This window comes from Elephas maximus, chromosome 2 (genome assembly GCF_024166365.1).
Source record: "Elephas maximus indicus isolate mEleMax1 chromosome 2, mEleMax1 primary haplotype, whole genome shotgun sequence".
In the NCBI taxonomy this organism is placed as follows: domain Eukaryota; kingdom Metazoa; phylum Chordata; class Mammalia; order Proboscidea; family Elephantidae; genus Elephas; species Elephas maximus.
The window spans coordinates 42,915,991-42,941,462 of NC_064820.1; the positions used below are offsets into that span (position 1 = coordinate 42,915,991).

The 25,472-nt window shown below is 38.1% G+C and overlaps 1 protein-coding gene across 2 annotated transcripts in view; it reads left to right on the plus strand.

The window, feature by feature from the left end:
* Window positions 1–25,472, plus strand: part of WDR70 (WD repeat domain 70) — a 358,039-nt gene that overhangs the window by 102,030 nt on the left and 230,537 nt on the right. For both annotated transcript variants that reach the window (XM_049862618.1, XM_049862622.1), the window contains one exon: window positions 9,725–9,878. In XM_049862618.1, the coding sequence (XP_049718575.1) occupies window positions 9,725–9,878 (154 nt within the window). The remainder of the gene's footprint in view (window positions 1–9,724; window positions 9,879–25,472) is intronic.

Genomic DNA, 25,472 nt, shown 5'->3' on the forward strand with positions numbered 1-25,472 from the left:
CTCGTGTGTCAGGCCAGTCCTGGGAATGCCAGGGCTTTCTTTTGGTTTACTGAGTGGGGTTTGCTGACGTAGTCCTTGCAGAGGTCAGTGTGGAGTTGTTACCCTTGCGCATCATCAGACAGCTTTAGCCTGAGTTGAAAAAGTGTGTAGGAAAACACAGTCGATATTCTTTGACATACACTGTTTGCCTGCATATATTTTCTCCTTTTTTTTTTTTCTTTGATACTTTCATTATAAACTTTTGTGAGGTTAAAGATGTTTTACTTGATTTCCTGAATTTCTGCTATCATCAAATTACATAATTTAAGAATGTATCCTGTTAACTAAGAACCAATGGCTTTCTCTTAGGTCATGTTTCAGTTCAAATGTCAGCTCCTCAGAAAGGCCTTTTCCTAAAAAAAATTAAAAGTAGTTTCTGTCCCCACCTCTTCACTGCTACCCACTCCATCCATTGCCTTGATGTATTTTTGATACCCAAAAGGTTGGCAGTTCAAACCCACCTAGCTGCTCCACAGGAGAAAGACCAAGGTGATTTGCTTATGTAAAGATTGTTGTTGTTTGCTGTTGAGTGGATTTCAACTTGTAGCAACCCTATAGGACAGAGTAGAACTGCCCCATAGGGTTTCCTAGGCTATAATCTTTACTGGAGCAGGTCACCAGGTCTTTTCTCCCACAGAGTGGCTGGTGGATTTGAACCACCAACCTTTCAGTTAGCAGCCAAGCACTTAACCATTGTACCACCAGGGCTCTTTTCGTAAAGATTACAGCCTAGAAAACCCTCTGGGGGCAGTTCTACTCTGTCATGTGGGGTGGATATGAGTCAAAAATTGACTCGATGGCATCTAACAGCAACAGTGCTATCAGGAATGATCCTTTTTTTTTTTTTTTTACATTTGTTCACTTGTATCCCAGCACCTAGAACAGTGCTTGGTATGAATAAATTTATTATTCATTAAATAAGTTGTAAAGGTAATAGAACCTTCTCATGTTTTTCTTCAAAGATTACCTGTTGTGTAGAGTAGAATACTCCTCTCAGCAAGCTGTACCTATCTTTTTGAACAGGAGAAGATGTCTCTAAAGATTTCTAAATGATTTCTCTAAAATCTTTGCGTTAAGCCCTAACAGTCCAGGGTAAAAAAAAGAACAGACATTTTTGGAAATCTTGGGCTCTTACACTGTGGTGATGCATTAGGGTACAGGTTACAGGGTGATCTGTTTGTTGTTGTTGTTGTTATTAGGTGTAGTTGAGTTGATTCCAACTCATAGAGACACTGTATACAACAGAACGAAACACTGCCTGGTCCTGTGTCATCCTCACATTCGTTGTTATGCTTTAGCCCATTGTTGCAGCCACTTTGTCAGTCCATCTCATTGAGGGTCTTCCTCTTTTTCACTGAGTCCGTACTTTACCAAGCCTGATGTCCTCCAGGGACTGATGCCTCTTGCTAACATGCCTGAAGTATGTAAGAGGTAGTCTTGCCATCCTTGCTTCTAAGGAGTATTCTGGCTGTACTACTTACAAGACAGATTTATTTTTTCTTTTGGCAGTCCATGGTATGTTCAAAATTCTTTGCCAACATCACAATTCAAAGGCATTAATCCTTCTTTGGTCTTCTTTATTCATTGTCCAGCTTTTGCATGCATATGAGGCGATTGAAAACACCATGGTTTGGGTCAGGCACACCTTAGTCTTCAAGGTGACATCTTTGGTTTTTAACACTTTAAAGAGGTCTTTTGCAGCAGATTTACCCAGTGCAATTGTCTTTTGATTTCTTGACTGTTGCTCCCATGAGTATTGATTGTGGATCCAAGTAAAATGCATCTGTCAGTTTGTTGTAGTGTGGAGGCTTGCATGTTGCTGTGATGCTGGAAGCTATGCCAGTGGTATTCCAATACTTGGGTGACCCATGGCGGGCAGGTTTCAGCTGGGCTTCCAGACAAACACAGACTAGAAAGAAGGATTTGGTGAGTACTTCTTAAAAGAATTAGCCGGTGAAAACCTTATAAAAAACCTGATCTGTTTAGCTGTGTTAAAAAACAAAAATAAAAAAACCCAGTAAATAGTTCTCTAGGTAACAGGTTAGTGAGTTTTATTGCATCTTATGATTCCATTCATTTTATATTAACATTGATTGCCCCTGAGCAGTGATTCCCACTAATTCAAATGGCATTTGCAGTTGTTAGCATATATCTATCAGTTTCTTCTTTTCATTCAACACTTCTAGAGTTCAGAGAAGAGTGAGGAAAAACCCTTTTACCGAATATTTCACCTTCCTATGTCAATCCTAGTTTCAGAAATTTAAAAAGAATTCTGTTACTAGAAATCAGAATGGATGAGTCACTGCTGTAGCGATTGGGCATGATACACTATCTTCTCTGCTAATTTAGTTGACTTTGTGCTACAGCTTTCAGTTTCAGTGTGGAGGGGGGAACTCTGCTCTGTCAGACTTCCGTTGAAACATTTTTCCTTTGTTTTCTTTTTCATAGCAGACTGAGTTATGTAAAGTTAAATTCTACAACTAGGTATTACTATATAGTCAATGTACATAATAGGTATGAGCATTGACTGTGAGTCATCTAAGTATAAATTTGAATTCTCTCTTGACTAGTTCACTTGCCATATGGGCTTTGACAAGCTATTTAATCTCCTTGACTTTGGTTTCTGTATCCATTTCTTTGGGCTGTGATGATGATGAGATCGAATAATATATGTGAAGTGCCTGGCACATAGTAAAGGACTCAGTAAATGTTTGTTATTATTCTTAGTATTTAGTTGAAGGAATTTCAGTGTACAGACTTTCTCAAGTTGATATCTCTTATGTTTCTCAAGTATTATTTCCCCTTACTAAGTTTTTGTTAGTGCTAAGACATTGAATTGTAACCTCTGAAAAAGCACACTTTTGTTTAGGCTCTCATCATCTGCCCTGATTTTCTTTTTAGGAGTTCCAGCTGTGCAGTTTTAGTTCTCTGTTTCCTGTTCTCCATTTCCCTTTAATTTTTATGATCCAGTTCTCTTTATTTTTATTTTTTTCTGCAATCTATGAGATTCTCTTAAACCGGTCCACTTAACTAATTTCCTTTTATTTTAATTCAGTACCTTATTGTTTTTAATGAACATTTTTAAAAGTTGCAGGGAGGTATATATTCAGTAAAATTCACTTTTTTAAGGGTACAGTTCTGTGAATGTTGAGAAATGCATGCAGCCGTTACCACCACCACAATGAAGATGTGAAACATTTCCATCATGCCAAAAATTCCCTCCGGCCACTTTGAAGTCAGTCATCTCTCTTAACCCTCAAGCAACCACTGATCTGGTTGTTGCTAGTATCAATAGTTTTGTTCCTTTTTATTGCTGTATAATAATACATTGTATGGGTATACTACAATTTGTATATCCATTCATCAGTTGATAGACACTTTAAAAAAATAGTTATTAAACACTATGAATTCAGCACAGAATACAGCTGTTATAAATATTTCTGTGCAGGTCTTCTTGTAGATAGATATTTTTGTTTTTCTTGTGTAAGTAAATACCTAGGAAACTGCCAAATATAAGAAACTGCTAATCTTTTCTTTAGTGGCTGTACAATTTTGCTTTCTTATCAGCAATGTATAAAAGTTGTGGTTACTTCACATCCTTCCCTACATTTGGTATTATCAGTCCTTTTAATTTTGGCCATTCTTTTGGGTGTGTAGTGATATGTCACTGTAGTTTTAATTTAATTTTTCCTGTTGACTAATGGTTTTCAGAACCTTTTTATGTGGTTATTTACTATACATATAGATTCTTTGGTGAAGTGTCTGTTCAAATCTTTTGCCCGTTTTTTTTTTTTTTGGATTGTTTTTCTTGTGTTATTTGGTAAAGTCTTCTATAAGATATGTGCATCCCACATATTTCCTCTCAGTCTGTGGCTTGTCTTTTCATTTTCTTTGCGGTGCCTTTCAAAGAGCAGCTTCTAATGTATTTTGAAATGTTTTCTATTTCTTCCATTTTACTTCTTTCGATAGGCTATGTTTTCACCTTGTCAATTTTTTGCTTATGTTAATAAGAGCCATGTTTTCTTGAAATTATTTCAGCATAAAACAATTATAGTCTGAAAATATATTTTTTCTTTAAATTTTTTTCACAGTTTATTCACAGCCCTCTTATTGTTTTATGTTTCCTTATCGCTGATCCTTATTTAATCTCTCTGCCTACTGAGAAATAGGCTGAACAGATTCTTCGTTCTTAAATGTAATAGGTTGTAGCTAATGGAATGAGCCTATAGTTTTGTGGAGTGTTGAGGGGTTGGATCGCTTCTGTATGTGATGGATGTTCTGTTTTCAGGGAAGCTAGGGTCACTGTGAGTTGGAATCAACTTGGCGGCAATGGGCTTGGTTGGATTCTGTTACAGATTCGTATATTTTTCTTTTGTCAGCCTCTGTATCATCTCCTGAACTTCTTTAGCTACCATCTGTCCAGGGTTTGTTCTAATTGTTTCCTTAAGGACAACCTTGCTACTTTAAGAACATATTCCTCTAGGAATTCATGGTTTCCGGAACATTTTCACACATGGGTATAATACCCTTTTCTAGAAGGCATTTTTATAATCACTCTGGTCCTTTCCTAATAGAAATTTCTGGGCACTTCCTGCATTCAAATAATTCTTTTAGTTTGCAACTTTGATGTTTCTCCCTATTTTAAAATTTTACTAGTTTTTTTTTTTTTGATTGTATCCATCAAGCAGCTATTTTTCCTTAGAAATCTTCTGTTATCTGTTCTGTTTTTAAGTTTCTAAGGACCTCATATTTATATTCTTTTTGCAGTATCTGCAAGATATCCCTTATGTTCACAAACTAATTTTTTAGATTTTGAGATGACCTTGTACCATTTCTTAATTTCTAAAGGGTTGTGTTATATTCTTCTGCTTAATTTTGCAGGACTTTTAGAATGTTTTCATTTTTCTATCTATGTATCTTGGTACTTCCCAACAAGAAAGCTTCATTGCAGTCAGTTCAGTGTCCCCACTGTTCCCCCACGCTACCCCTAGCCCTCCACTCCCTGCCCTTACTTGGTCCTTTTCTTTATGCATTTGTTAATGCTCTTTTCCAGGATGGAGTACTCTTTTGCCTCTCTAAACTCTTCAAAATTTCTCCTTCAGGGTTCATTCAAGGCTCTTCCTTGCTTAAAATCTCACCTAGAGTACTGTAGCAGTCTCCTTACTGATTTCCCCTACTATTCCATGCTAAACCCTTTTAATATCTTCGTGATGCACTTTGAATAAATCCTTTCCGTAGAGTCCTTTATGACTTGGTGCCTATTCATTTCTTCCCTTTTCTTAATGTACGCTAGCAAAATGGCCACAGGATTTTTGCATAGTTTTTTTTTTTTAAGAATGTTCTGCTCTAGTTCCTTCTACTCTTAAACGTAAGAAGGAACTAAACATTCAGCTCCTTTTTATCACTTTCATCACCAATGGTACATATAATGACCACATACTTTTTTGTGCCTCTGGGGTTTATTGGGAAGTTGCTATCCCACTGAAGTGCATGCTACCGGCAGGCAGGGACCGGTGCAACAGTTTGAAATGGAAAAATGGGCATATGCCACTAATTTATTATTTTTACAGGGTATTGTGTGAGGTGGTACTGACTCATTGAATTTTTGGAGGAAATCAAACAACGTGTTGCATTGGGCATATATGCTGCAAAAGACGGCTTTGAAGTGTTGAAAAACAGAGATGTTATCTTGAGGACTAAGGTGCGCCTGACATAAGCCATGGTATTTTCAGTTGCCTTGTATGCATGCGAGAGCTGGACAATGAATAAGGAAGGCTGAAGAAAAATCGATGCCTTTGAATTATAGTGTTGGTGAAGAATATTGAAATACCTTGGACTGCCAGAGAAGGAACAGATCTGTCTTGGAAGAAGTACAGCCAGAGTGCTCCTTAGAAGCAAGGATGGCAAAACTTCTTCTCCCGTACTTTGGCCATGTTATCAGGAGGGACCAGTCCCTGGAGAAGAACATCATGCTTGGTAAAGTAGAGGGTCAGTGAAAAAGAGAAAGACCCTCACTGAGGTGGATTGGCACATTGGCCGCAACAACGGGCTCAAGCACAACAATGTTTTGTGAGGATGGTGCATGATTGGGCAATATTTTGTTCTGTTGTACATAGGGTCACTATGATTGGAATCGACTTGACGGCACCTAACAACAACAACGTATGCAATCCTGGAATAAAAATTACTCTGAAAAAATTTTCTTGGAAGTAATGATTTAAGAAAGAAACTTTCTGTAGCTTTAGTTTTTTTTGACAGATATATTTTGTAAATTTAGTAGTACCAGTTTATCAACTTTTAGTGTATTAAGCCGATAGGCAATGTGTTCTTAATTAGTTTTGCATTGGTAATCTGTTCTTAAATTTGAAAGCTAAAATATTAAAGCAAGTGAAGATTTGTTTTGCTGTGATATAAATTAGGTACATATTTTCTGATATTCTCATATGGCAAACTTTGATGGAGCCGCATCATGTCTTTTGCTTTCTTGGACTGTTTTCTGCTCTAGATAATATATATTGCATACCTGGCAGGAACGGACAATTTCATCAAATACTGTAGACAGATGGCACATAAATCTGAAATTGTATTTCCTCTAAGCATTGTTCCCTTTCATTTCCAAGGATATAGTAGCCATATTTAACATATTACTTGAGTTTTTTTGGGTGGATGCAGAAAATCAGATCAGAACATTTATTTCTCTTGGGTATTTGGGTTAGTAATGAAACGTACGATAAACATATAAAACTTATCTTGTAGTGAATTTAAAATAACACTGTATTTGGCTACCAAGATTTTATACTCCTCAAATAATTTTAAAAAGACCTTGGAAATAAAAAAAGTAATAATAATAACTACCGCTTGTTCCAAGTCCTGTGCTAGGTAGCTTTATGTACATTACTTTTACTCCTCACCCCAACCCTGTCACACAAATATTTCTCCTATTTCTTCATCAGTGGGGGCAACCAGGATTCAGTGAGATTATAGGGCGAGTACATGTACTGTGTGTGTCGGAAGCGCCTCTGTATTATGCTGCCATCCAGTCTCACCCACTCACTTTCCAAATAATGAGGCGACCAAGGCTCATCATCACACAGCTAGTTAGCAGCCGAGCGAGGGCTTAGATCCCTGGGCTCCTGACTCACATTCCGGTGCGCTTTTCACTGCATCAGGACACCTTGGCTCCTGAGCTTCAAATGACAGCCCCAAACAGCTGTGTTTATCTGTCTTTGCATGTCCCAGCTTGTTTTGCTAGCTGAGCAAAAACTACTTAAAAGGATCCTCAGTCTTCACCTTCCCACACCCCTCCACTTACACTTTTATACTCCCACTTGTCCCATGAATAACTTTACCGAAAGAATTGTGTAATGTCACTAAGCCTTCCTCTGGTGTCAGAGTTACTCCCTGGGAGGACATTTACTTCCTCATGACTCTAGTTTACTCTCAGATTGGCTTTCCCTCTCTTCTCTTTGATCGGAATCTTAGTTGTTTAGGCAGGAATTTGAGGAGCAGATGTTATACCCCTTGAACGAGCCCTTTAATTCTCCTCAGTGCTGTGTCTAATGACTCTTAATCCTGCCCTTTTAACTCTGTGGCTAGCAGAATTAAGAGTGAAGCGGGACAGGAGTGGTGAACTTGATGCTGAGTATTTCATTTTAACGTTGGCAAAGTGGACATCAGAGAGCACATGAAAAACAATGAGAAAGTGGAAAAATGTTAGAAGTTTCTCTATATAATGCTAAAAAGCAAAATGTTAGCGTGGTATAGCTGAGCTCTTGCATTTCTCTCCACTTACAACTTTTTTTATTTTTTTTTTACAACTAGAGTAATTTGGTAGACTAGCTAGTTAGAGAGATGGAGCTAGGACTATTTCTACAACTTCCTAGATTTCCCTGTTTTTTTATATTTTCATTTGTGTTTGGAAATAATAAAGAAGCAATAGGTAAAACAAAGTAATCACTTATTGTAAGTGAGGAAAATTAAGATTTCCTCTGAATGGAAGCACTGTTAACATAGACGCCCTGTGAACTATGTAGTTCATGCCATTCTTACATTAGAGATTTTTATTTAGCTGTCTGAGCTATCTAATTATCAAAGATATGATCTCTTTGTGCATGTGTATGTGTGTGTGTATATATGTGTGTGTGTATGTGTGTATATATATATATAAACAGATTAGACCAAACAGGTTATAATTTTCTCAGTTATTTGCCTGTGTATCTAATTGCCTGAAATTAGGTATAAGAGTCAGGGCCTGATTGGGAGAGAGAAATCATAAGGTAGTTTGAACAGGGAAAGTTTAATATAAAGAATTACCAACTATAACAGAGGAGTGAAGTAATGAGGGATTAGCTAGTACCTTAGTCCTGAAGGTGGAGATTTGGGTGGCATATCGCAGTATTCACTACAGCCACAATGGCAAGATCAGTTTTTAATGGAGTGGTGAGGGTGGAAAATTCCTGAGGTCTCAGCAGCTAGCCATCTGCAAACTAAATCCTCGAAGGTCATAGTATGTATCATGGATTGAATTATGTCCCCCCCAAAATGTGTGTATCAACTTGGTTAGGCTGTGATTCCCAATATTGTGTGGTTGTCCTCTATTTTGTGATTTTAATTTTACGTTAAGAGAATTACGGTGGGATTGTAACACCACTCTTAACTCAGGTCACCTCCTGATCCAAGGTAAAGGGAGTTTCCCTGGGGTGTGGCCTGTACTACTTTTTATCTCTGAAGAGATAAAAGGAAAGGGGAGCAAGCAGAGAATTGGGGACCTCATACCACCAAGAAAGAAGCACTGGGAGCAGAGCGCATCCTTTAGACCTGGGGTTCCTGCTCACAGAAGCTCCTAGTCCAGGGGAATATTGATGAGAAAGACCTTGCTCCAGAGCTGACAGAGAAAGAAAGCCTTCCTCTGGAGCTGACACCCTGAATTTGGACTTTTAGCCTACTTTAACGTGAGAAAAGAAATTTCTCTTTGTTAAAGCCATCCACTTGTGGTATCTCTGTTATAGCAGCACTAGATAACTAAGACAGTATGAGTACCTCAGTCCTGAAGGTTTTAGATCTGCATGCACACCGCAGTATTGACTGCAGTCACAATAGCAAGATCAGTTTTAGTGGATTGGTGAGGGTCAAAAGGTATAGTGCTAGAGGAAAGAAGGGGGAGTTGTGGAAGGTTGAAAACTTGTTCACAGAGCTTAGCTGTGAAGAGGAGGAGAGCGAGGATAGTCAATAGAAGTTCCTGAGGAGGCATGAAAGGATGGGACCCAGGATTTAGGTAATTAAGATTTGCCTTAGGCAGGAGAGGTTGACTTCTACCATTGTAATAGAAAAGGAGAAGAAAGAAAGGAGTTCAGATGATGCTAAGTTTATAGCATCAACAGGAAGAAGTTGAGGCAATTCTTAATAGTATCTTCTGAGAAAGAGTAGAAGGAATCAACAGCTAAAAGAGGGGAAATTGGTTGTATTGTGAGGATAGAGGATTTTAAGAGATTACTATGGACAGTGGGAGGAGAGATCTAACAGGATAGCCAGCGGGTGTTGAGGAAATCATTTGAAGTTTACCTTCTTGATTTTGTAGAATTACCAATTTGTGCAGTTGTATGACTTTTTTTCTGGCAGTGCTTAATGCAGTCAAAGTATAAAAGTTTATGATCAGTGTCTCATTAGATTATTTTTCTTTTTTCAGTCATCAAATCAAGTCACTACAGTACAGTAACACAGGAGACATGATTCTTGTTGTATCTGGAAGTTCTCAGGCTAAGGTGATTGACAGAGATGGCTTTGAAGTAATGGAATGTATAAAGGGTGACCAGTATATTGTGGACATGGCCAACACCAAGGTAAACATAAAACAAATTTATTAAATATATATATACTGTATGTATATTATATATGGAAACCCTGGTGGCATAGTGGTTAAGTGCTACAGCTGCTAACAAAAGGGTTGGCAGTTTGAATCCGCCAGGCACTCCTTGGAAGTTCTGTGGGGCGGTTCTACTCTGTCCTATAGGGTCGCTATGAGTCGGAATGGACTTGACGGCACTGGGTTTGGTTTTGAATATTATATATATTATATACGTGTGTGTGCGTGTATGTATATATATATATAGTTGTTGTTAGGTGCTGTTGAGTTGATTTCCACTCATAGTGACCCTGTGTGACAGAGTAGAACTGCCCCTTAGGGTTTTCTAGGCTATAATTTTATGGGAGCAGGTTGCCAGGTCTTTCTCCTGCAGAACCACTGAGTGGGTTCGAATCATCAACCTTTTGGTTAACAGTCAAGTGCTTAACTGTTGGGCCACCAGAGCTCACTCTATGTATGTATATGTTTACATATATGTATATAAAATATCTTAATGAATTTAATTAATTTAGCACACATTTATGATAATCTATCCCAAAAGTTACTGTCTTAAGACAACAATGACTTATTATATCTTACAATTCTGTGGCTTGACCTGGAAGTTCTTCTGCATCATATAGTGTCAGCTGGGGCACTAGAATGGTTGTAAGGTCCAGAATGGCCTCACTGACATGGCTTACCTTGATCCTCCACTGCATGGCTTCTCTCTCTTTTCATGTGTGTTGTTTAGTTTTTATATCATGATGGTTTCAGTGGGGCTTGATTTCTTACCTGATGGCTGGGTTTCATGGACATGTTCCCATAATTTTTTAGATACTTTCTTATGTTCTGGCACGACAGAATAGTTCAGGTTCACCTTGTACTTCTCCTTCCCTGATAAATTACCTGTTTCTTTAGTAACCCATGCCTTCTTTTAATGAGGAATGGTATTTAGAAATTAAGATCTGGGCACTGGCTGTGTTCATTGCTGCTGGAGTATCATAGTTTCTAGGTTCTTTCAGAAGTCAGAGCTGGGATGGAGGTGGGGAAATAAACAACCAAAATAAAAATATATAAAGAAAAATCATGAGTTCACACTGATACATCCAATTTTAATTTAACTTCCTAGACTTTCCCCATTCCATATTTGTATTTTCCATCTTCAACAATGAGAAACTTTGTTCCCAACATCATCAATATATATATACTCATTTTTCACTGTTACAGTACGTAGGAAGTAGCATGAGAATTACTACACACATTGTCCTTGATATAGGCAGAATTCTAAGATTGGCTCTCAAGATTCCCATTGGGAATGGGAGGGCTAAAGATGGACTCAAATGCAGATATGCTTATAGGTGGTGGGCCTTACCCAGGAAATTGAAAATGTTACCATCTACTGGCAGGGTCATTACCTTGTTTTGTGTTGGGAGATAATGGAGGGGCCTTCAGTAGGGTTATAGTAAAGGCTGAGAATACCTATTGATTGTAAGAGGAAGATTACTAGAAGAATTATGGGAGTTCAATGGCTACAAATGTAGCACTCATTCTTCATATTTATATGATATTTTTGAGTCTTATTCAGGACTCCTGGGTGTTTGAGTGGAATACAGTGATGGAGTTGGGGTGGGGAGAGGGTTATTCCAGGATAAAAGGTGTTTATTGTAGGAACAGCAAAACAACACTCAAGGTTATGCTGAGAGAGTAGTTTAAGTTTAGGATGTTGAAAGTAAAAAAGTTAAAGAATTGGAAATAGGAGGTTGTATGGCCAGTAATGGTATATCTAGATTCTGGAACATGTTGTTAGGTGCTGTCGAGTCGCTTCTGACTAATAGCGACCCTGTGTACAACAGAACGAAACACTGCCCAGTCTTGCGCTATCCTCATGATCTTTGTTATCCTTGAGGCTATCGTTGCAGCCATGGCGTCAATCCATCTATTTGAGGGTCTTCCTCTTTTTTGCTGACCCTCTACTTTACCAAGCATGATGTCCTTCCCCAGGGACTGGTCCCTCCTGATAACATACCCAAAGTATGTGAGACATAGTCTTGCCATCTTTGCTTCTAAAGAGGATTCTGGCTGTACTTCCTCCAAGACAGATTGGTTCATTCTTTTGGCAGTCCTTGATATATTCAGTATTCTTCCCCAACACTCCAATTCAAAGGTGTCAATTCCTCAATCTTCCTTATTCATTGTCCAGCTTTCACTCGCATATGAGGTGACTGAAAACAGCATGGCTTGGGTCAGGCACACCTTAGTCTTCAAGGTGATGATGTCTTTGCTTTTAACATTTAAAGAGATCTTTTGCAGCCGATTTGCCCAGTACAATGCATCTTTTGGTTTCTTGTCTGCTGTTTCCATGGGTATTGATTGTGGATCCAAGTAAAATGAAATCCTTGACAACTTTAGTCTTTTTTCCATTTATCAGGATGTTGCTTATTGGTCCAGCTGTGAGGATTTTTGTTTTCTTTATGTTGAGGCATAATCCATAGAGAAGTCTGTGGTCTTTGATCTTTCTTAGTCCTTTTCACTTTCAGCAAGTGAGATTGTGTCATCTGCATAATGCAGGTTGTTAATGAATCTTCCTCTAGTTCTGTTGCCCCATTCTTCTTCATATAGCCCATCTTCTTGGTGGACTATATGAAGAACATATTAGGTGATAAACATTTTTTAAAATCAATAAGTTTTGGGATTTCATGATTTCAGAAGAGGAACTATTTGGGATGATGGTAGACTTAGCCATAATTGAGGTTGCTGAAATATCTTGGAAGAGGTGGTTGGAGTTGAGTAAGTCAAGAAAGAATGAATTTAGGGTGCTCTTTGATGTGTCGTGATGGATATTAAAGTTGCTTAGGAATTAGAAGGACAGGGACTTCAGAATTCTTGCATCATATAAGGAAGTGACTAAGAGTATGATGGATTACAGCAGGGGTAGACAAAATACTGCATGTGAGCCAAATCCAGCCTGCAGCCTGTTTTTGTAAATAAAAGTTTTATTGGAACATAGCCATGCCCATTAATTTACTATTGACTACGGTTGCTTTCGTGGTACAATGGCAGAGTTGAGTAGTCACAACAGAAACCATGTGGTCTGCAATGCCTAAAATATCATCTGGCCCTTTAGAGAAAAAGTTTGCAAACCCCTGAATTATATCTATGAACATTCTTTCCAATAAAATGTACTTATATAAAATTTTGCTGACAATTTCAGGAGGTTTGATGATTCCTGAAAGCCTGTGAATAGATGCAGGTTAAGAAGACCTTTTTGATCAAAGTTCACAGTTTGTTCTTTGCTGTATTTTATCTCTTAATAGGGTTTGGCTCTGTTAGTTAGCTCACCATGCTAAAGGCCTGGGTACTTTCATTTTATGGGTCATGGAACCTCACTCATTCAGTGGCTGCAAACAGCATTCCAGCAGGGTGGCAGTTTTGCAGCTGTTGTCAAAGGGACAGCCACAAGACTGGACAGATTAGTACAGATGAGCACACCTCTGTGTGCGAGCATGTAGGGGGAACCAGTACTGTCATGGATCAGCAGCATCCTTTCTCTGTGCAAATCACAGCATGTTGTTAGAAACAAATAATTGTTTAGTTCTTTTTTCTAGGCTATTTCCAGTTAAGGCTGTTAAATGAAGGAAGGGAATCTTTTCAGGAGTGCTTATGTTTAGATAAAGGAAAAAGAGAGAAAAACTAGTTTATTTGATGAAAAAGTATTTTAGTCACTAACTGTTCTTTAATAGGTGTCACTTAAAATTTTTTTTCCACTCATGTTAGCCATGGTACTGAATCTGTTTAGATCCATTTAAGAATCCTTAGTTGAACTTCATTTTTGTTATGACTAATTTTGGTCACTGTTTTAAAACAAGGGCACTTAACATTCCCATTGCCTTTGTCATGTTCCTGTCTTTACAAACAAGAAACAACATTCACAGTCTTTTAGATTTTTTCAGTTTAACCTACTATTTGTGCTCTTAATATGGGTACTCAAACAGCTAAGGTGACCACGCATCCTTTTCATGTCTTCTCTAACAAGGGCCATTTTCTTTTGATCCTCTTAAAAATATGCTTTCTGTCTCAAGATGCTATTTCAACTCAAACCAACAAATATCAGTAAAAGGTCTGTTTTCTGGGCCTTGTCTTCAAGACGTGCATGGGCTGGGTGAATTGTTAGGTTGCCGTCAGGATAGAGTGCAGGGAGTGAGGGGCGTAAGGGCTGGACTGAGCAGCAGCCATTTGTAAAATCTGTGAGTCCGAGAGGGGGAGATGAAAATGGTAAGTTAGGAACTGACCGGGTAGACAGAGTAAGAATCAGATTAAGAGAGCAAGTGGAGATGGAGCCAAGTTCAACAGAGGACGAAACTGAGGGTGTGGGATAGTGTGCAGAATTGGGGAGTGGGGGCTGAAGCTGTTTTGTATCTAAGCCCTCAAAGGTTGGGTATGCCTTGGGTTATTCGGGTATTCTTTTATTAAAGACCATGAGCTGTTTTCCTGGCCCAGAGGCATATATTTACTGGGGCGAAACTACACCAGATACGTATTAACTACCAGGCCCTTGAGTGTCTTTTTTTTTTTTTTTCTTAAATAAGTATAGGCTGAAAAATTTCTATTTCTGAAAGCAGTTAATGGGCCTAACAATCCTATAGATTTTCATCAATGAAGCCATCAGTTAATTAGTGTCTTTAGTACCTTAAAGGTGCACAAAATTGAGGGAAGCTTACCTTCTCTATTCATGGGTGTCTCCTTGAAATATTTCTTTACTTGGCTTCCAATTTACTGTACTCTTCTAGTTTTCCTCCTACTTCACTGACTGTTCCTTCTCACTCTTGTTTTATGACTCTTCCTCCTCTAAACCAAAAAACCAAACCCTCTGCCGTTCAGTCCATTCCGACTCATAGCGACCCTATAGGACAGAGTAGAACTGCCCCATAGAGTTTCTAAGGAGCACCTGGCGGATTTGAACTGCCAACCTCTTGGTTAGCAGCCATAGCACTTAGCCATTACGCCACCAGGGTTTCCTTCCACCTCTACTCAACCTCTAAATGTTGGATTTCCTCAGCACTGAGCCGTCTTTAATATTTTTACTTCCTCCCTATTGCTATCATCTATTGTGTGGCTTTAAATACCATGCATACAGTGAGGACTTACAAATTTATATTTCTTGCCCTGTCTCCTCACCTGTCCAGTATGACCAACTATCTACTTGACAAGCTCATTTGTATGTTTAATAGACATTTCAACTTAGCATGTCATAAAGGAAATCCTGATTTTTCTTCCTAAACCTGCTCCCACAGCAGTCTTAATATTTTGATAAATGGCATAACCATTTACCAGTTGCTGAGGCTGAAAACCTACAAGTCTACTTTACTCCTCTCTTTCCCTCAAACCCACATCTGACCATTGGCAAACGTGTTTTGGCAACAAAGCTTTATGAATAAAGCTGTTAGAAACATTTATTTGTAGGTTTTGTATGGATGTAGTTTCAAGTCAGTTGGATAAATACCTGAAAGCATGACTGTTTGGTCAGACTGGTTGTTCCTGAGGGCCTGGGGTTTATACTCATTCTGCGTCTTCCCCTAGTTGCTTTTTGTATTTTGTTTAGGATTTTTAGTTGTAATCAGTTGGAAAGAATGGGTGGAGTCTGTGAACTCCATCTTGAGTGGAACCTCTAAAATATATTTTAATATACTTTAGCTCTCTAATCAAAATAGTGAGCTCTAAGGTTTCGGTACGATTTCTTAGTTGCATGGAGCAGAAACTGAGTCTACTTGATTTATGTAAAATGAGAATGTTGAAAGGACTATTGAACCACACTTGAGGTGAATATGCAGGAATAATGTCCTTAACCATGCTGCAAACCTGGTTTGCTGATGAAATTGTGATGGCCACTGCCAAATACTGGATGCTCCTTTAGAGCAGGGAATTTTATCTTGCAGGAGATTCAGTACTGCTGCCCCTAAGGGGAAGAGAGCACTTTATTGTCCTTGAGTCAAAGCTCAGGTGAATGTGATGACTGGAGCTAGATTGCACTCCTGTGTCATATCCGCAAGGGAGACTCAGAATGTTAGCATCAGACTTTTTCACTTCTGTACTGAAAGGTGATCTCTCTGTCTTCTATCAAGACTCATTGGTTGGGAAATTCCCTAAACACAGAAGGGAGTTCAAGTTCTGTGTATCCAGAAAGAATGAGATATACTTGGCTGCAGTCACCCTACTACACAGTTGCTCAGTTTAAAAACCTTGGCATCATCTGTGATTACAGTCTAAATCCAATTCCTTAGTGAATACTGTTGTCTCTATCTTTAAAATATATTCCAAATCTAGTCACTTCTCAACACTACTGCTGCTCCCTAGTTCAGGCCCCGGTCATCTTTCACATGAACCTCATCAGTATTTTCCTAGCTAGCTGTCTTACGTCCTCTTTTTGTCTCTGGAAGAGGCTTTCCCTCACTGAACAGCCAGAATGTTAAAAAAAAAAAAAAAAAAGTTTATATACATATATTTATTTTGGTATAATTTCAAAGTTACAGAAAACTTGTAAGAATAGTACAAAGAGGTTTTTTATACCCTTTTTTTCAGATTCACCAATTGTCAACATTTTGCCCCATTGCTTTATCTTTCCTCACTTCTTTCTTTCTGTCTCCCTTCCTCCTTTAGCCAACACACACACGCGCGCGCACACGCACACAGACACACACACACAGACACATACACACACACAATCTCTGTGTATCTGTGCATATACATATATGTATATATACACACATACATATAAATTACATATATATTTTAGAATTTTCCGTATTTGAAAGTAAATTGAAAACACCATGCTTCTTTATTCCTAAATCATTCAGTGTGTTTTTCCTAAAAATTGGACATTCTTATGTAACCACTGTACGGTTATTAAAATCATGAAATATAACAATGGTAAAATACTATTTTCTAACCCATAGTCCATATTCAAGTTTGATGAGTTGTCCTAGAATTATTCTTCATAACTATCCTTCCCTCCGCATTCCCTCCCAGTTCAGGCTTCAATCAAGATTATACATCACATGTAGTTGTCATATCTTGTTGTCTACTGGGAATGCCTTAAAAATTTTTTTTACCTTAATGTTTTTGAAGACTATAGGCTAAGTGTTTTGTGAAATGTACAGTTTGGCTTTGCCTGGCTTTTCTCATAATTAGAGTCAGGTTATGCATTTTTAGAAGGGATGCTACAGAAAATGATGTTGTGTCCTCTTTAGTCCAGGAAGTACATAATGTCATTTTGTTCCAATATTGGTGATGTTAGCTTTGATCACTTATTTAAGATGGTATCTACCAGGTTTCTCCACTATAAAGTTACTATTTTCCTTTTGTAATTATTAAGTAATTTGCAGGGAGGTACTTTGAGACCATGTAACTGCCCTGTTCTTAATCAACCTTTTTCCTATTAGCAATCACTGAAGAATCTTGCCTGAATCAGTTACTACTGTGATGATTGCAAAATGGTGACTTTTGTAATTCTTTCTTTCATTTTATATTTGTTGATTAGCATCTACTATAAAGAAGATGTTTCTGTTCTTTATTTATTATATTTAATATACACTAAAACCAAACCAATTGCTGTTGAGGCGATTCCGACTCACAACAACCCCTGTAGGACAGAGTAGAATTGCCCCGTAGGGTTTTCAAGTCTGCGAACACTAAAGTGTTCTTATTTTAGTCAATGGTTTATAATCCATTACGGTTATTTATTTAGATGCTGTAATTGTTCCACGTTTAGCCAGGGGAAAATAGGCTGAGCTTTATCCTTTTAACATGTATGTCACCATCATTTTGAAGAACTTTCTTGTCTTTTGGTACAACAAAATGTTGCTCATCTTGTACTTTTCCTACTCCAGTGCTAGAATCAATAATTTCCCCAAGGATTTGATCAAAGATTCTATAGCAGAATCCTGATCAAAAGGGGGGAAATGCAGAACAGACTTTCAAATTCCCATGGACTCCAAACTTTCTGGAGCCATGGAGGCTGGGTGAACCCCTGAAACTATTGCCCTAAGATAATCTTAAACCAAAAATATCCTCGAAGTCTTCTTAAAACCAAAAAATAGTTTCAAATTGACAACAGAACTCAAGAGATCAGATAGGAACCTTAAGGGGCAGTGAGTTTATGTTAATGGGGGGGGCAGTTCAGAAAAGGAGAGTGAGAATGGTTGCACAACTTGAAGAATGTAATCAATGTCACTGAATTGTATAGGTAGAACTTGTTGAGTTGGTGTAAGTTCTGCTGTGTATATTCTCAACAACAGCAAAAGTAAAACAAATTATTAAAAGAAAAACAGTAATTTCTCCAAGGAGCCCCAGTTCTTTTTAATGGGCAATCGTATTTAGAAAACAAGATCTCTGTGCTGGGTTTGCTGGGATGTCACTGCATCTAGACATTCTCAGCTGATAGACCTAGGGAATAACAGATACGCACATACATATACACTTGTATTTATGTCTTAAAAATCATAAATTCATACTGATATCCCTAATTTCAGTCAAATACCGGGTCTGTTCTAGTCTTCCCCTTTTTCACCTTTATAACTCCCTTCTCCAATGTGAGAAATCTGACTTCTGTTATCGTCAACATATTTCATCATTTGCCTAATTTATCATCATGTTGAAAGAAGTTTTAAATTCTTTGCAGTGTATCACTGTAAAAACAAGACAAAACAAAACCCAAAACCCAAGAAGCCCCAAGTGTATTTACTAGAATTCAGTATATATATATTTTTTTACAGTTCTTTTCATATTTAGACTGTGGGTATGAGTTTCCTAGAGCTTCTGTAACAAATTACCACAAACTTGGCTTAAAACAACAGAAATTTATTCTCTCACAGTTCTGGATCTTAGAAGTTGTGCTTCTTCCCTCTGGAGGCTACAGGGGAGAATCCTTCCTTGCGTCTTCCAGTTCTCAACCTGAACCTCCAGGCATTCATTGACTTGTGGTTGCATAAATTCAGTCTCTGCTTCTTTCTTCACACGGCCTTCTTTTCATCTGTGTCTTCTTCTTTTCTGTCTCTTATAAAGATGCTTGTCATTGGATTTAAAGCACACCTGGATAATCCAGGATGATCTCAATTTGAGATTCTTAACTTAATTACACCTTCAAAAAACATTTTTCCAAATAAGGTCACAGTTCAGGCTCTATGGCTTAGAACATGAATATATCTTTTTGGGGTCACCATTTACCCCACTACAGAATCAATAATTACTTGAGTTATTTCTGCTTATCCTTCATGTATTTGTTATTCATTTGAAATATAGTAAGTTTCATTTTTTTTTTTGTTTGTATTCAATTTTAGGTTTTCCCCATCCTCCTTTATTTGTTTTTCAGTATGTAAAACAGTGACACAGTTCCAAAGTCAAATAAAAGTAGAGGACAAAGTAAAGTATTATGATGTCATGTGCAAAGACCTGGAGATAGAAATCCAAAAGGTAAGAACATGCCTCGCATTTCTCAAGCTGAAAGAACTGAAGAAAAAAGTCAAGCCTTGAGTTGCAATACTGAAGGATTCTACAGAGAAAATATTAAACAACATAGGAAACATCAAAAGGAGGTGGAAGGAATACACACATTCGCTATACAAAAAAGAATTGGTTGACCTTCAGCCATTTCAGGAGGTAACATGTGATCAGGAACCGATGATACTGAAGGAAAATGGTTAAGCTTCACTGAAGGCATTGGCAAAAACAAGGCATTGGGAATTGACGGAATACCAATCGAGATGTTTCTACAAACAGATGCAGCGCTGGAAGTACTGCAAGAAATTTGAAAGATAGCTACCTGCCCTGCAGACTGGAAGAGATTCATATTTATGCCTATTCCCAAGAAAGGTGATCCAGCCAAACGCGGAAATTATCAAACAAAATCATTAATATCACATGTGAGCAAAATTTTGCTGAAGATCATTCAAAAGTGGCTGTAGCAGTATATGGACAGGGAACTGCCAGAAATTCAAGCTGGATTTAGAAGAGGATGCGGAACGAGCAATATTGTTGCTGATGTCAGATGAATCCTGGCTGAAAGCAGAGAATTCCAGAAAGATATTTACCTGTGTTTTATTGACTATGCTAAGGCATTCGACTGGGTGGATCATAATAAATTATGGAAGACTCATTAACAACCTGCCTTAGGCAGATGACACAACCTTGCTTGCTGAAAGTGAAGAGGACTTGAAGCACTTACTGATGAAGATAAAAGACCACGGCCTTCAGAATGGATTACACCTCAACATAAAGAAAACAAAAATCCTCACAACTGGACCAAAAGGTAACATCATGATAAACGAAGAAAAGATTGAGGTTGGGAAGGATTCCATTTTACTTGGATCCACAATTAATATCGATGGAAGTAGCAGTCAGGAAATCAAAATATACATTACATGGGTCAAGTTAGCTTTAAGAGATCTCTTTAAAGTGTTAAAAAGCAAAGATGTCACCTTGAGGACTAAGGTGCGCCTGACCCAAGCCATGGTGCTTTCAGTTGCCTCATATGCATGCGAAAGCTGGACGATGAGTAAGGAAGATCGAAGAAGAACTGACACCTTTGAGTTGTGGTGTTGGCGAAGAATATTGAATATACCATGGACTGCCAAAAGAATGAACAAATCTGTCTTGGAAGAAGTACAACCAGAATGCTCCTTAGAAGCAAGGATGGCCAGACTACATCTCACATACTTTGGACATGTTATCAGGAGGGATCAGTCCTTGGAGAAAGACAGCATGTTTGGTAAAGTGGAGAGTCAGTGAAAAAAGAGGAAGACCCTCAGTGAGATGGATTGACACAGTGGCTAAAACAATGGGCTCAAGCACAGCAATAATTGTGAGGATGGCACAGGACCAGGCAGTGTTTCGTTCTGTTGTGTGTACGGTTGCTGTGAGTCAGAATCGACTCAATGGCACCTAACAACAACAAAGTCAAATAAGCAAGGCAGTAGATATAGGATTACAAATTATGTTGAATGTTATAAAGGAAATGAACACTTGCTATGGTAGAGAACAATGGAGTGGGTTGTACTTTATTAGATGGGAGACAGGGAATACTTCTTTGAGCAAATTACATGTAAATGGAGATTAGAAGAATGAGAAGAATGAGAGTCATGCAAAAAGTGGTAGGGGAAGAGCTTTCAAGCAGATGGAAAAATATGTGAGAAGGCTCTGATGTGGGGAAACAACTGGGTGTATTGGAAGAACTGAAAGGAGGCCAGTGGACTGGTTCACATTGGGCACTAAAGAGCACAAAATCAGTGATGTTGTAAGGAAAGCAGGAACCAGAAAATGTAAGTTGTCCTAGACTGGTAAATAAGCTGGAAAGCCAGTGGAAGGTTTTAAGTAGAGGAGTGGCTTATTTATAATTTTATTTTTAAAGGATTATACTGATTGCTATGTGGAGCACATGAGTAATAGCGAAAGCCAAGTGCCTAGTAATAAATCTACATAAGTGATGTAGAGGCATGAGATAATGTAACTCATACAAGATTGGTAGTGGTGAAAAAGGTGAAAAATGAATGGATTTGAGATGTGTTTTGCATAGAATTTATAGAATTTCCTGATGGACTGAATTTGGGTGGGTAGAGACAGGCTCTTGGGGCCCTGGTTATGGAGGAATTAAGGATGAGTTCAAGTTTTAAGTTGAACAACTAGGAAAGAAATAGACTGAAAAATGAAGTGGCCAGTATGAATCGAGGTTTCCCTGTTTGACCTGTTATGTTTGAGATGCTTATGACATGCAAATGGAAATGTCACGGAGATAGTTAGTTTTGAACTCAGGAGAGGATAATGGGATCCCAGACTTTCTCTTAAGTCCCTTCAATCTGCTTTAATCCATGTCTCCCTACCACAGGAGAAGGTTCCATCTCCTTGGTCTCCACTGGTATCTTATAAATGGACTTGGCTAGATACTGTTATGGCCAACTTGTAGTGGAGGTAGTCTCTAGGTCCATGTGTAGGCCAGTTCCAAATCATTCTCTCCAGAGAGTTAGAGTTATTTTCCTTGTACGTCATCTAAATATACACATATTGCTGAAGAGGGCCTAACTTTTTCTTGGTGATTTAATTTTTTTAGCATAGTTTTATCTTGGACCCTTTCCAAATAATAGATCCTGTCATCGTACACTAAAAAGTATTAGGCACTTTTCTGCCCCACCTGAACTTGACTTATGGCATGAGGCTACTCTAAATGGCTTTGCTACTAGGAGAGAAATGTATGTGTGTGTGTGTTTGATATGTTTGATAGATTGATTTGGTCTATCAGTTCTTATAACACAACATCATATTACAGTATTTTTATATTATGCTCTGTATGTAGTAGGGCTAGTTTTCTGGAATTATTTAAGAAATTTTTTCCTTTTCTCACATATTTATTGTTGCAGATGTATTATGGAATCAAAATTATTGACATATTTTTAGAAAATATGGGTTTCTTCCCCAATCCCTTGTTTTTACTGTGTTCATTTGTTAATACTTTCTATTCTTCTAAATTGTTTTCCATTGAAGAAGAGTCATGATCTTTAAGGAAGGGCCCATCTGTCTTCTTATTATGGTTTTACTTTTGTTTCTTTCCTAAAGAGAGGATGTCATTTATCCTTCTAGTACTTCTTAAGTCCCTGTTAATATGCAAACTAAACCAAAATCAAACCTGTTGCCATTGAGTTGATTTCAAGTCATAGTGACCCTATAGGACAGAGTAGAACCGCCCTGTAGGGTTTCCAAGGAGTGACTGGTGAATTCAAACTGCTGACATTTTGGTTAGCAGCCAGCTGTTAACCACTATACCAGCAGGGCTCCTGTTGATGTACAAAAAAGCACCGAGTAATTACTGGGTGGGGAGAATACAAAAATGAATTAAAGTCCTTTTTGTACTTCAATACAGTATTCACAGAGGAGAAACACATTGTAGGATTTCTTATTGCTCTTTAGAGTAGCTTCAGAGGAATCTTAAGGGAAGAGGTGATATTTGAAATAAGTTTTGAAGGTTAAGTTTGCCTTTTCCAAGTGAGCAAGGCAGAGAAAACTGCACACAAAGATGGTGAAACCTGAGAGCGCATAGTGCATTTGGGGAATGGCAGAAATGGATCGTACATAGTTCTGACTATTCATGAGCCAATCATTTGTAATATACTTAAGGCCCAAACCTGTGTGACTAATTAGTGAAAGTGAGCCTATTTTTGTTTTACTCATCTGTACTTTCCTATACAGTGCTACAGTAATATTTGTGAATTTGGGGAGTTTGGAAAGTTCTTTGCAGTTTTCCAGACTCTATTATAGCTCAGATGCCTAGACTGTGGAGGGCGTGCATGTGTGATTTTCATGGAGGAAGACGAAGTTAGTAGGCAAGTGCCAGATTATAAACAGCTGTAAAGGCTAACTAAAAGTAGAGTTTGGATTTTATCATTAAGAATATCTAAGCAGAGTAATAATGATTCAATTTGCATTTTAGAAAGTTCATAGTTATTGGTTTGTTTGCTTTTAAGATGCTTTTAATATTAAGGAAACTGTAAGAGAAGGCTCTTTTAAAATGTCAGGAATTTTTTTTTTTTGGTCAGTTAAGGCAAGGTTTTATTGCTTTTTGGGATTCAGTATAAGAACAAAGAGATGTGCCTGGGTTTAAACAACACCATGAGGTGCATTGCTTGGAAACCCAGTTTGACTGGCTCTGGAAAGTGAGTTCACTTGGATATCTTGATGGAACCTCGAAAATGGTCAAAGTATAATTAAAAAAAAAAAAAAAAACACAGCACATATGTAAAGTAATCGTGTCAATTACTTACTTAACTCACTCAGAGAACCAGCAAGATGGCAAGCTGGTACCAATTAAGTTTTTTTTTTTCCTTAAAAAAAAAAAATTTTTTTTTATCATGCTTTAAGTGAAAGTTTACAAATTAAGTCAGTTTCTCTTATAAAAATTTATGTACACCTTTCTATATTCTCCTAGTTGGGCTCCCCCTAATGAGATAGCGCAGTCCTCTTCACCTGCTCTTTTCATGTCCGTTTGGCCAACTTCTGACCCCCTTTGCCCTCTCATCTCCCCTCCAGACAGGAGCTGCCCAGATAGTCTCATGTGTCTACTTGATCCAAGAAGCTCATTCTTGACAAATACCATTTTCTGTCTGATAGTCTAGTCCAATCCCTGTCTGAAGAGTTGGCTTTGGGAATGGTTCTTGTCTTGGACTAACAGAAGGTCTGGGGACCATGACCTACGGGGTCCTTCTAGTCTCAGTCAGACCATTACATCTGGTCTTTTCACGAAAATTTGAAGTCTGCATCCCACTTTTTTTTTTTATCCCACTCCTCTCCAGCTCCCTCAGGGGTTCTCTGTTGTGTTCCGTTAGGTGCCCTGCAGCTGGGCACCATCTAGTTCTCCTGGTCTCAGGCTGATGTAGTCTCTGATTTATGTGGCCCTTTCTGTCTCTTGGGCTCATAATTACCTTGTGTCTTTGGTGTTCTTCATTCTCCTTTGCTCCACGTGGGTTGAGACCAATGATGCATCTCGGATGGCCGCTTCCTAGCATTTAAGACCCCAGACACCACTCACCAAAGTGGGATGCAGAATGATTTCTTAATAGATTTTATTATGCCAATTGACTTAGATGTCCCCTGAAACCATGGTCCCCAAACACCCCCCGCCACCCCACTACGCTGACCTTCAAAGCGTTCAGTTTATTCAGGAAACTTCTTTGCTTTTGGTTTAGTCCAGTTGTGCTGACCTCTCCTGTATTGTGTGTTGTCTTTCCTTTTACCTAAAATAGTTCTTATGTACTATCTAATTAATGAGAACCACTCTTCCTCCTTAACTCCCTCCCCACTCTTGTAACCATCAGAGAATATTTTCTTCTCTGTTTAAAACTATTTCTTGAGTTCTTATAATAGTGGTCTCATACAAATCTTGTCCTTTTGCAGCTGACTAATTTCACTCTGCATAATGCCTTCCAGATTCCTCCATGTTATAAAATGTTTCATGGATTCATCATTGTTCTTTATGGATGCGTAGTATTCCGTTGTGTGAATGTACCATAATTTATTTATCCATTCATCCGTCGATGGGCATTTTGGTTGCTTCCACCTTTTTGCTATTGGAAACAGTGCTGCAGTGAACATGTGTATGTATATATCTGTTCCTGTAAAGGCTCTTATTTCTCTAGGATATATTCCAAGGAGTGGGATTCCTGGATCATATGGTAGTTCTATTTTTAACTTTTTAAGGAAGTACCAAATTGATTTCCAAAGTGGTTGTACCATTTTACATTCCTACCACCAGTGTATAAGTCTTCCAGTCTTTACACAGCCTCTCCAACATTTATTATTTTGTGTTTTTTGGATTAATGCCAGCCTTGTTGGAATGAGGTGGAATCTCATTGTAGCTTTGAGCTGCATTTCTCTAATGGCTAATGATCCTGAGCATTTCCTCATGTATCTGTTAGTTACATGAATGTCTTCTTTAGTGAAGTGCCTGTTCATATCCTTTGCCCATTTTTAAATTGTGTTATTTGTCTTTTTGTAGTTGAGTTTTTTCAGAGATTTTAGAGATCAGACACTGATCAGAAATGTCATAACTAAAAACTTT